At 50.8% G+C, this 11,873-nt stretch overlaps 1 protein-coding gene and 1 pseudogene across 11 annotated transcripts in view; both read left to right on the top strand.

Annotated features, from left to right (window-relative positions):
* Positions 1-449: 449 nt before the first annotated feature.
* Positions 450-3,635, top strand: LOC137227402 (peptidyl-prolyl cis-trans isomerase A-like; annotated as a pseudogene).
* Positions 3,636-9,105: 5,470 nt separating this feature from the next.
* The window catches only part of ODF2 (outer dense fiber of sperm tails 2), a 30,833-nt gene continuing 28,065 nt past the window's right edge, over positions 9,106-11,873 (top strand). For 5 of the 11 annotated variants that reach the window (XM_067743096.1, XM_067743092.1, XM_067743091.1 and 2 more), the window contains exon 1: positions 9,106-9,284. In XM_067743096.1, the coding sequence (XP_067599197.1) occupies positions 9,121-9,284 (164 nt within the window). In that variant the 5' untranslated portion in view covers positions 9,106-9,120. Of the gene's footprint in view, positions 9,285-10,323; positions 10,559-11,873 lie in introns of those variants that run through there. The other 6 variants (XM_067743100.1, XM_067743097.1, XM_067743093.1 and 3 more) reach the window with 4 other exon arrangements.

Below are 11,873 nucleotides of genomic sequence, written 5' to 3'. Positions count from 1 at the left end.
CTCCCCCATGCAGCCCCTTGACTTGGTCTTGTAAGCTCCTGGGTCCTGGCAGAGTCAGTCAGGCACCCCCTGGGGCTGGGCTTTCCCTCCTTCCGTACCAGGGATGAGGTCCTGCTGGCCTGGCTTTGGTTCCAGAGCTTGGCATGGCTCTGAGAAGGACTTTAGGCCAGAGCTGTGGCATTGGTGCTTTGTTCATTCCAAGACCAAAAGCTATTGATTCTGGATGGCTATGACCTTGAGTAAGTCACTTCTCCCTTCCAGGCTCCAGGTGTCCCTTTCATTCATTAAAATGAACATTTATTGAGCACCCTCTATGGGCCATGTTTAGATACTAGGGATACAGCGGTGAATAAAACTGTCCCTCAAAAATCCCTGACCTCATAGAGCTGACATTCTAGTGAGGGAGACAGACAAAAACAGAGAAGCAAATATTGGAGGTTGTTAAGTCCTACAGAACAAAATGAGGGAGGAAATATCAAGTATGAGCTGAGAAGTTAACACATGAACAAAGACTTCAAGGAAGTGAGGGGACAAGCTATGGGGATATGGGAAAGAAGACCATTCTAGGCCAAGGGGGCAGCATATGCAAAGGTCCTGAGGCAGGAACAGGACTGGCAGGTTCAAAAGACAGGGAAGATGCCACTGTGGCTGGAGCAGAACGAGCAAGGAGGAGCCAAGTTCTGGAGGTGAGGGAGCCAAGGTCAGGGCCAGAGCACGGAGGGCCTTGGAGGTCATTTTGGCTTTTACTCTGAGACAGGGAGCCCCTGGAGGGTTTGAGGCAGACAAATGACACAATTTAATTTTTATTTTAACATGATTACCCTGGCTGCTGTAATGAAATGTAGTTGGATCCAGGGTAGCAGTAGGTAGGTGGGTTAGGAACCCATTGTAATAATCCAAGTGAGACATGATGGTGCCCCAGACCAGGGTGTTAACAGTGGGGTCGGTGAGAAGCAGCAGCAGAATTTCAGGAGGAGACACTGATACGCCACCGCTGGGAGCTGCTCCCTGCGCTGCCTAGCAATGGTCAACCCCTCTGTGTTCTTCCACATTGTCAGCGAGCCCTTGGGCTGCATCTCCTTCAGGCTGTTTGCAGACAAAGTTCCAAAGACAGCAGAAAACTTGCGTGCTCTGAGCACTGGGGAGAAAAGATTTGGTTATGAGGGTCCTCCTTTCACAGAAGTATTCCGGGATTTATGTGCCAGGGTGGTACCATCATGGCACTGGTGGCATCCAGCTACAAGGAGAAATTTGATGACGAGAATTTCACCCTGAAACACACAGGTCCTGGCACCTTGTCTGTGGCAAATGCTGGACCCAACACAGGTGGTTCCCAGTTTCTCATCTGCACTGTCAAGACTGAGTGGCCGGATGGCAGGTGTGTGGTCTTTGGCAAGGTAGAAAAGGTCATGAACCGTGTGGCAGCCGTGGACCACGCTGGATCCAGCAATGGCAAGACCAGCAAGAAGCTCACCATTGCTGTCTGTGGACAAATCTAGTAAATCCGACTCGTGCCTTATCTTTTTTTTTTTTTTTTGCGGTACGCAGGCCTCTCACTGCTGTGGCCTCTCCCATTGCGGAGCACAGGCTCCAGACGCGCAGGCTCAGCGGCCATGGCTCACGGGCCCAGCCGCTCCGCGACATGTGGGATCCTCCCGGACCGGGGCACGAACCCGCGTCCCCTGCATCGGCAGGCGGACTCTCAACCACTGCACCACCAGGGAAGCCCCTCGTGCCTTATCTTAAACAGCCCATTCCTTCCGTAGCTCAGTAGAGCATCCCTCACCCTCATCTGCTCGTGACATCCTATAATCTTTGTGCTTTTGCTGCAGTGCTTTGGGTTTCACATTTTCCATTCCCCGCTCCAAGTCTAGCTGAATTGCAGAGTTAAGTTTATGATTATGAAATAAAAGCTAAACAACAACAGAGAGAGAGACCTAGACAGATTGAGGATAATGTCAAAGTTTTGGACCCAAATTACTAGAAGAATGGAACTGCCATCAACAGAAATGGAGAAAACTACAGAGTGTGGGGTAGGGGACTGGCTTGGGGCGGGTCAGGAGATCATTTTCAGATGTGCTACATTTGAGATTCAGGTGCAGGTGTCAGTGAGTTAGATACACGAGCCTGGGATTCAGGGGTCGGGTCTGGGCTGGAGATAGAAGCTTGGCATCCCCTGTCCTGACCCAGAAGTCCTGGCCCCAAACCACACACCCCACCACCTGTCACCTGGGGAGCTGGTTGAAATGCAGATTCCTGCCCCCTCCTAATTCTCCTGCCCAGGGTTCTGATTCAGTAGGTTGTGGGTGAGGCCTGACTGTTTTTGAACAAAACTATCGCAGGTGATCCTGAGGAGCTGACAGGTTTGGGAACTGTAGCTAGATCTACATACGGTAAAATTTACTTTGATTTTTTTTTGGAATGAATGAGTCTCTAAATTCTATAGTGCTTTACAGTTTTCAACAGTTTCACACACATGATTTCATATAATTCCATAATAACCCTGTTTTTCCCCTAACCCTCTACTGCACCTCCCCCTTCCCTGTCCCCACTGGTAACCCCTAGTTTGTTCTCTGTATCTAGGGGTGTGTTTCTCTTTTTAATTATGGACATTTATTTTATTTTATTTTTTTATGTTGGGGGTAGGAGTTTATTAATTTACTTATTTATTTTTGCTGTGTTGGGTCTTCGTTTCTGTGTGAGGGCTTTCTCTAGTTGCGGCGAGCGGGGGCCACTCTTCATTCTTTTTTGTTTTATTCACCAGTTTGTTGTATTTTTTTTTTGATCCCACATATAAGTGATATCATACAGTATTTGTCTTTCTCTGTACTTTGATGATTTTTGACAGATGTAAAGTCATGCCACCAGTACTACAGTGAAGATACGGAATATATACATCCTCCCAAAAAGTTCTCCTCTGCCTCTCTGCAGTCGATTCCCTTTTCCCACCCCAGTCCCTGGAAACCACTGATCTGTTTGCCTTTTCCAAACTGTCACCTGGATGGAATCATGTAGTACCTGGCCTTTTGTGTCTGTCTTCTTTTATCCAGTATAATGTTTTATTTGGAAGTTTTATACAAAACTGAGCTTTAAAGTCTTCCCTTATATTTTATACCACAGTTTCTAATCCTAATATATATTATGAAGAATGAAGTATGAAATTTTCATCAAGACTTCCAAACGTCCCCCAATACCCACCAGACTACTCAGATGCTGTGTAAATATTTTGGTTTTCTGTGGGTGCCCTGCTCTGAAAAAAGGCTGGGAAGTCTTTCTCCAAGGCATACCCACTGCTTGGGGAGGCATGGGGAACTGCGAGAAAGTGAGAGTGGGGATGGGTCGGGGCAAGAACCAGGTCTCCTTCTCGCTCCTGCTGGACCACTTCTAATCTGCTCCTCCCCCCACCCCGCTACTGCCACAATAGTGTGCAAACCAAGAGACAAGGGGCTTTGCTATGAGTAGATGGCAGCTTTGGGGCATTGGCTGTTTGCCAACTGTTTCGCCTGCTTGGGGAGCTCTTTTTTTCCTTCCGGTTTCTTAGCCGAATTGTAGATGCTGGAGAATTCCCTGGCGGTCCAGTGGTTAGGACTCCGCACTTTCAATGCTGAGGGCCCTTGTTCAATCCCTGGTGGGGGAACTAAGATCCCTTAAACAGCAGGGCGGCCAAAAAAAAAAAAAATGAAGGGATACTGGAGAAGAGCCCTCCCTGCAAACCTACTAGTCACAGCGTAGGCCTTGCGGGCAGAGAAAACTGGCTTGAGTTGTCTTAGCCCCTTCTAGCTCTATGACCATGGGCAAGTGTCCTGACCTCTCTCGAGGCTCAGTTTTCTGCTCTGTAAAATGGGACTACACTCAAGCCGACCTCACCAGATGTTGTGAGGATTCATTGAGCTAATGCAGGTGAGCGCGGTGCCTGGCACAGAGGGAGTGCTGCACTGAGGGTCACTGGTATCACAGTGACCCTCCAGACGATGACAGTGAATCAGGATGGACTTGGGTGGTCTGCCTGAGTCAGAGGAAAAAGTGTGGCAGGGAGAAGGAGGGTGTCTCTGTAAACAGGTAGTCTAATTTCCAGTTTCACCTCTGCCACTTAATTATCTGTACCCCTTGAGCCAGGTCCTTCTCCTCTCTGTAAAATGTGTTTCCCTCATTAAAATGAAGGGGCATGACCAGATTTGCCCTCCAAGATCACTCCCAGATGGTCCGGGAAGTGGTTCTCAAACTTTAGAGTCCAAACTTTACAGTGCATCCGAATCACCTGGAGAACTTGTTAAAACACAGATTGCTGCTCCCCCCGCCCCCCAGTTTCTGATTCAGTAAGTCTGGGGTGGAGCCTAAACAATGTGTGTTTCTAACAAGTTCCCTGGTGATGCTGATGTTGCTGGTACAGGGACCCCACTTTGAGAACCGCTGCTTTGGGCCACCGTAGAACCTGGACTCTCTTCTCAACTGAGTCCAGCGTCCATCCAATCTCAGAGGCCCAGGGTCACTGAGGGGCTGGTTAAAGGTCCAAGAGGAGCCAATCCTTGATAGGGCCTGGGAGAATTTTCTCTCCCTACTCCACCCAGGACTTGAAATCTCTCAAGTCACCTGAAAGAAAAAGCTAGACCCTGTTTGGAGCACGGATTCCTTCTCCCCAGGGTTATGCTGTGGCCATTGCATCAGGGCCCTGGAGGAAGTGCTCTAAGATGGAAACAACTGGTAATCAGGCCCTAGGGCAAATGGTGAGGCTGCTCCAGAGCCTAAGGACTCGGGCCATCCCCCTGCCAGGAGCTGCACGCAGGGCTGGGGTCCAGCGCTGGAGCTAACAACTCCTCCTTCACCTGTGTTTATTTCCAACGAATAAGAAAAGCCCAGGTTCATTGTTGAAATTTAGAGAAACAGAATGAGGAAACTAAAATCATTAGTGTTAACATTCTGAGATAGTGTCTTCCGGTTAAAAATTTAAAAAAAAAATCTTTTATTACTTAAGCTGGGTGGCTGGGTGGTGCTCCATTAGTGTTTATTTTATTGTTATTAATATTATTATTATTTTTGGCTGCACCGTGCAGCATGCAGGAATCCTACTTCCCTGACCAGGGATGGAACCCATGCCCCGTGCAGTAGAAGCGCAGAGTCCTAACCACTGGACCGCCAGGGAAGTCCCGATTTTATTATACATCTTTAAATGGAACAGATACATTATGTTTGGGTTGAATTGTGTCCCCCAAAAGTTAATATGTTGAAGTCCTAACACCAGTACCTCAGAATGCAACTTTATTTGGAAATAGATTTGTTATAGTTGTAATTAGTTAGGATGAGGTCATACTGGAGAAATATGGGTCCCTAATATCCACTACAGCTGTTATCCTTATAAAAAGGGGAAATTTGGATGCAGACACACACACGTGGAGAAGGCCATTGGTAGACTGGAGTTCCGCTACCAAGGAACTACCAAAAGCTAGGACCAAGGCCTGGACCAGATCCTTCCCAAGCACCTTCAGAGGGAGCATGACCCTGCCAACACCTTGATCTCAGACTCCTGGCCTCCAGAACTGTTTAGTTCTGTTTAGTTTCTGTTGTTTCATTCACCCAGTTTGTGGTACTTTGTCAAGGCAGCCCTAGGAAACTAATACACATTACATACCCTCTTTTGTTCACAGTTTTATTTTTTATTTCATTTATTTATTTTTAAATTTTTGACCGCCTCTCACGATATGAGGGATCTTAGTTACCCAACCAGGGATCGAACCCATACCCTGTGCAGTGGAAGCGCAGAGTCTTAACCACTGGACCACCGGGGAAGTCCCTGTTCACAGTTTTAAAAAGAGGATATATAAGTGTAATACAAGAAACACCCATGTATCCTCCACCCTAAATTTGTAGTTTTTTTCTCTGTGAATATATATCTACATCATCATGGTCGACTTACAGCTTTGCACCTTGCCTTTTACTTTTCTCAGCTATATGTTTTGGAAACCTTTCCACATTCAACAATTGATCTGTCTTATTATCTATTTTATTATTATTTTTTGGCTGCATTGGGTCTTCATTGCGGTGTGCAGACTTCTTACTATGGTGGCTTCTCTTGTTACGGAGCACGGGCTCTAGACGCGTAGGCTTCAGTAGTTGCAGCACGCAGCCTCACTAGTTGTGGCCCGCAGGCTCTAGAGTGTAGGCTCAGCAGTTGTGGTGCACGGGCTTAGTTGCTCCGCGGCATGTGGGATCTTCCCGGACCAGGGCTCGAACCCGTGTCCCCTGCATTGGCAGGCGGATTCTGAACCACTGCGCCACCAGGGAAGTCCGGTTACATCAATTTTTAAACCTACCAGCAATGTGTGAGACTGCTTATTTCCCAATGTCCTCATTAGTGCTAGGTAGTGCTCTTAAAAAAAAAAGTGGCCAGTGCTGGCCAGGCTTGGAGTGGCTTGAATTCAGAAAACACGGTCCAGCAATCCAAAGTGATATCAGGGAACTCCCTGGCGGTACAGTGGTTAAGACTCCATGCTTCCACTGCAGGGGTCACGGGTTTGATCCCTGGTCAGGGAACTAGATCTCACAACTAAAAGATCCTGCATGCTGCAAAGAAGATCCCGCAAGCTGCAACTAAGGCTCAGCGCAGCCAAATAAATAATATATTTTTTAAAATTCCTGTTTTCTTTCCAATCGCACGTCCTTCCTGCAAGCCGCTTGATGCAGCCAAAACAAAACAAAACAAAAAACCCCCACAAAAAAACAAAGTGATATCAGAATAACTCAAGTTCTTTACCTGCATTTCTCAAACACCACAAAAGGGGCAGATAACAGACCACAGCTATGCTTTAAAAATTCCCCTTCTCTGGGACTTCCCTGGTGGTCCAGTGGTTAAGACTCCGAGCTCCCAATGCAGGGGGCCCAGGTTTGATCCCTGGTCAGGGAACTAGATCTCACAACTAGAAGATCCTGCACGCTGCACAGAAGATCCTGCAAGCCGCAACTAAGACTCGGCGCAGACAAATAAATAAATAAATAAATAATATTTGAAGAAAAAATCCTGTTCTCTTTCCCATCGCACGTCCTTCACCCACTACAGGTGTCCCTGTGCCCCTGTCTTCAGCACCCCTTCCTCCCTGTTGCCTGTCTCTAAGATTTTCCCCCTCCTCCTTCCTGTCACTCGCTTCCAGTGTATGCATGTGTGTGTATGTGTGTGTGTGTTGAGGGTGGTGACCTCTCAGTCCTGTCCATTCTCAGATTCTCCATCACAAAAGCCCCGAAGAACTGCACTGGCAGAGAAAAACCCTCCTCAGATGGTGGGTAGGGGACAGAACCACAGAGGCAAAATCCTTCAGTGGGTGGGGAGGGGAAAGCTTTAATCATTTCGTCTGGTCACGTCAGAGGGGTTGGCTGTGTACTCCTTGAAGACCGAGTGGGATGTGTTGGTTTGGTGTCCCTCACCCTGGGCTTAGCACACAGTAGGGACTTCATAAATGTTGGTTCATTGAATGTGGGAGCACTGAGAAATGATCAACAACTCTGTGTTGGGGCTGGCAAGAGATGTTTTACAGAGATGTTTGACCTAGGCCTGGAAACAAGAAGGTTATCTTGGGCAGCAAAAATGACATCACTTCTTCTGAAGCGGGGGGGATAAGGTGGGGGAAGGTGGGAGAAGGTGGAGAGAATTCCACTGGATGAATTTATGTTTCTCTATGAAAAAGGAGAGTTGTCATATGGGATGGGGAAGAGGCAAAGATTTGGAAAAGCCAACGTGGTGGGCTTCCCTGGTGGCGCAGTGGTTCAGAATCCGCCTGCCAATGCAGGGGACACGGGTTTGAGCCCTGGTCCGGGAAGATCCCACATGCCGCGGAGCAACTAAGCCCGTGCGCCACAACTACTGAGCCTGCACTCTACAACCCACGAGCCACAACTGCTGAAGCCTTTGCGCCTCGAGACCGTGCTCCGCAACAAGAGAAGCCACTGCAATGAGAAGCCCGCGCACCACAACGAAGAGCAGCCCCCACTCACCGCAACTAGAGAAAGCCTGCGCACAGCAACAAAGACCCAATTCAGCCAAAAATACATAAATAAATAGATAGATAAATAAAAAGCCAACGTGGGGAGGAGGAGGGGGTCCAGGGATAAATTAAACCATTGCTGGGCAGTGGTGAGGGCTCAGCTGAGGGTGGAGGAAATGATTTGTGCATTTGATCTTTGCAGAGACTCTGGTGGTTGGATTACAATAAGGATTGGGGATCCATCATTTCTTCAACAGGGAGAAAATGAACGGGGCAAGGGAGTGGAGGGCTCCCTAACACTGAGGAATGAACGCCATAAGCATTAGACAGTAGGCGGGAAGGCAAAAGAATGAGTTCTGTTTGGAGAGGGGGGAGCTGGAACTTAAGATTTCAGGTGGACCAGTTGTGTGACCCTGGGAGTACATGGCTGAGGTGGAGAGAAGGTCATGGAGATGAGGATGTCAAGGAACTGAGGCCAGGATGGCCCTGAGGATGTTAAAGTCTCCCAGAATCCAGGGCGGCTGCGTGAGCCACGTGACAGCCCCCCATGATTGGCTGACAGTGAAGCATAGTTGAGAAGATGGAGACTCAGCGAGAACTTCAACGGAGTAGGTGTGTACACACAGCAGCATACAGTGTGCAGGAGGGCACTGAGGAGCAAGAGGAACGCGGACCCTTCCTCCCCCCTGGACAAAGACAGGCGATGTGGGAGGGGGAGAGAGTCTGGGTGGTGTGCAGAAGCGGGCTCCATCTCTGCACCAACAGGGGAGGAGAGACAGGGCTGTATTTCCAGAAGCAGCGCGCAGCTCCGGACAGTAACATGTTTCCTGACCCCTGAGCCCAGTGGCCTAATATGAATCAGAGGGAGTAGGCTAGAAGTTGGGCGCTCCTCTGAGTTTGGGGAACCGATGAGGGCTGAAGGCAGGGTAAAAATGGCGGAGGGGGGAAAGCTCGTCTTGACCGGTGAGGCAAGCCCGGGCGACGCAAGCCCGGGCCAGGCCCGTCAGTGGCGTCGCGCGTCTCCCTGGCGACGCTACGCGTGGCCCGGAAGGGGGTGGAGCTTCTGGTGGGGCGGGGCATCTCTGTGACGCCAGGGGCTGGGCCTAAATGGCGACACCCGAGAGGCTCCCGGGGGGGTTTGAACTGGCCAATGGGCGACCTGCCGATCGCTTGTCGGAAAAGGAGGAGAAAGCGGGGAGGAGTCGCTGCCAGAGCTGGATTGAATCCGCCGCTGCGTCTCCATGGCAAGACCCTGGCCTCTGACTTCAACGACTTCATAAGGAGGCGTTTCTGGGCGCAGCCGTGTCGCTTCTGGTGAGAGGCCGCCGGCAGGCGGGAGCCAGGGCGCTCCGGGGCGTTCCGCGGCCGCCGCCGGGCCTGGTCCCCACGGGCGGGGTGGCCCCCGCCGAGGTCGCCGGGTCCCGCTGCCCCCCCGGGCCGCCCCCGCCGGCACCCTCCGGCGCGCTCGTCCAGTTCCCGTCAGAATCTCGCCCCCCGCCCCGCCCACCGGCGCGGGCCTTCTCCTCCTCCCGCTAACGGGCGGGCCTTTCCTCACCTGGCCACCGGCAGGGTTCTGCTCCCTCCAGGCTTCGGCCTTCTCTCTATGTGCAGAAACTGGTCCCCTCCTGCCCGCTGGTGGGTGGTCGTCCCTTCTTTCCGCCGACAGAGACTGGCCCCGCGCCCTCTTGCCCGCCGGTGGGCGTTGCCCCGTCTGCCTCGCCCTTCCTGAGGGCCTCGGCCCGGCAGTTATTTGACGGCTTCTCATAGGCAGCGCAGTCCCCGGGGACCGCCTCCGGGGCGCCCTACCCCGTTGGGTGGGTTCACCTGTCCAGCGGGCCTCCCGGTTCTCTCGCCGCGCTCCCTGCACGACCCGACGTCGAACCCGCTCTAACTCGGATACTAAATCTCAGCGGCCGCTGCTTCGCCCTGGAGGATTTTCCCTCTGCCGTCGGGGCACCCACTCGCTGCTTAGCGCCCCTTTCCCCCTGCAGCCTCCGCGCCTTCCTCCTTCAAATACTATAGGTCTTCTCGGGTGTCTATTTTGCCGGGAACGCCCTTCTCCTAGGAGACAGTTGCCCTGGCTCCGCCCCGACTATCCCTCCCGCTCCCTACGCCGGTTCCGGCCCTTTGGGGCCCACTTGGAGCCTAGCGGTTCTCTCCTGCCCTCTTCGCACGCGAGCCAGCATCTCAGGTTTTCCCCCTGGTGGCCACCCACCTTCCCTCCCGCGTGGGGCCTGGGTGTGGTGGTCCTTTACTTCGAAGTTCCGCCCCCTGGCCCTCCCTGGGGAGGGGAGCTCTCACCGCCCCGCCCACCGGGTCGCTCAGCCTCTCCTATCTCCCCCCACTTTGGCAGGACAGTCAGTTGCTGTGCGACTTGGACAGCAGAGGAGCACCTCCCAAGTTTTCATCCAACTGTCACCCCCAAAGCTTACACTCTCCTCCCCTCAGGACGTTTGATGCCCGGCCCCTGAGATTCTCACTGACACGCCCCTCTGGGTCCCCCTGAGCAGAGCCTGCTGACCCAATTGCCCACCTTTGCGGCTTTGATGCCTAACCATGTCTGCGTCATCCTCAGGCGGCTCCCCCAGGTACTGCCATTGTGGGGGGCGCCTCCGCCATAGGGCAGGGAAAAGCGGGCAGGGGCTCCCAGGCCAGGCTCACTGGAGGATTCTCTTTTCAGCTCTCTGTTCTGTGTACTGAAAGCCTGGACCAAAACATTTAAAAATAATTTTTAAGAGGAAAGAGGAAAATGCACGCATGTAATCCCAGTTCTGCCTCCCTCTGGCCCTCCCTCCTCAGGTGCCCCAGTTCCTGGTAGCAAATAGGATCACCATCGTTGTCATTGGAGTACTAGGTTCAGATCCTTTTTGAAAGGAGGTTAGGTGTAAATAAATAACAACCACGTAAGAGGTGGACGCGGCAGTTAGTCAGATGTTGGTGGAATCCAGGTAGTTTGATGGAAAACCCGCTGAGGGTGAGAGCTTTCCCAAATCTATTGGCTTCAAGTAAACAGAAATGTTCTAAGTGAGGAGGGAAAAAAAAAACCCATCTGCACAGATTTGGTATTCCTTGGCTAAATGATTAGTAGGACTCAAAAAATTTTTTTCTTTTATATCAAGGTGTGATATACATACAGCAAAATGTATGCTAAAGTGCTAAAGAATTTTTATGTTGCATTATTTTTTCCAAAATAATGGAGGGCGAGGGCAAGATCATATTTTGGGGGCTGTCATCAGGCAGTGGGATGGACCAAATGTACTTTCCAAGTCCCTTCCCGTCCTGGAATTCTTGGATTGACTGCTGCCAGATTTTGGAGATTAAACTTTTGCTTTATTTGCAGATTTGGTGATGGGGCTGTTTATGTATAAGATGAATTACACGTGGTATTAAAAAAAAATCCGTAAAAGCAAAAATAACCCTGCCTCTTAGGGGCTTAACGGGTAGCAAATGGAATATTTTGGGAAATGGTCATTTTTCATCCTCTTATTTGAATATTTGACTATTAATTTTATGAAACTGAGTCACAGAGACCTTATTCCTGAGCTTATGCCTCTGTCTTTTCATGGCAGTCATTCACTGAGCATTGTTCCAGCCAGTGTCCTGGGCACTTTCGCCCTTGGCCAGACTAACGTGTTGGCTGTTGCCCACATGCTGCCTGCTTTTTTTGTCTCCTGACAGACAGGATGACAGCTGGGCTTTTCAGTAAAAGGTCACAATACGTGTGATGCGATGGCAGGTTAAAAGGCCAGCCCTGCGAATGTCCATCACCCCCTGCTTCCATCCCCCTGCCAGGCACACCATGAGAGCTTGGTGCTTGTGTACAGGGAGCCAAATGATTCCACACTGGTTCTCCTAGCCGTGGACTTGTTAGACACCATATGTAGTATATAACTTCGGGAGATC

Source organism: Pseudorca crassidens, chromosome 7 (assembly GCF_039906515.1).
Source record: "Pseudorca crassidens isolate mPseCra1 chromosome 7, mPseCra1.hap1, whole genome shotgun sequence".
Classification (NCBI taxonomy): Eukaryota; Metazoa; Chordata; class Mammalia; order Artiodactyla; family Delphinidae; genus Pseudorca; species Pseudorca crassidens.
Note: the sequence above shows the minus strand (reverse complement) of the source record. Positions and strands in the feature narration are given on the sequence as shown.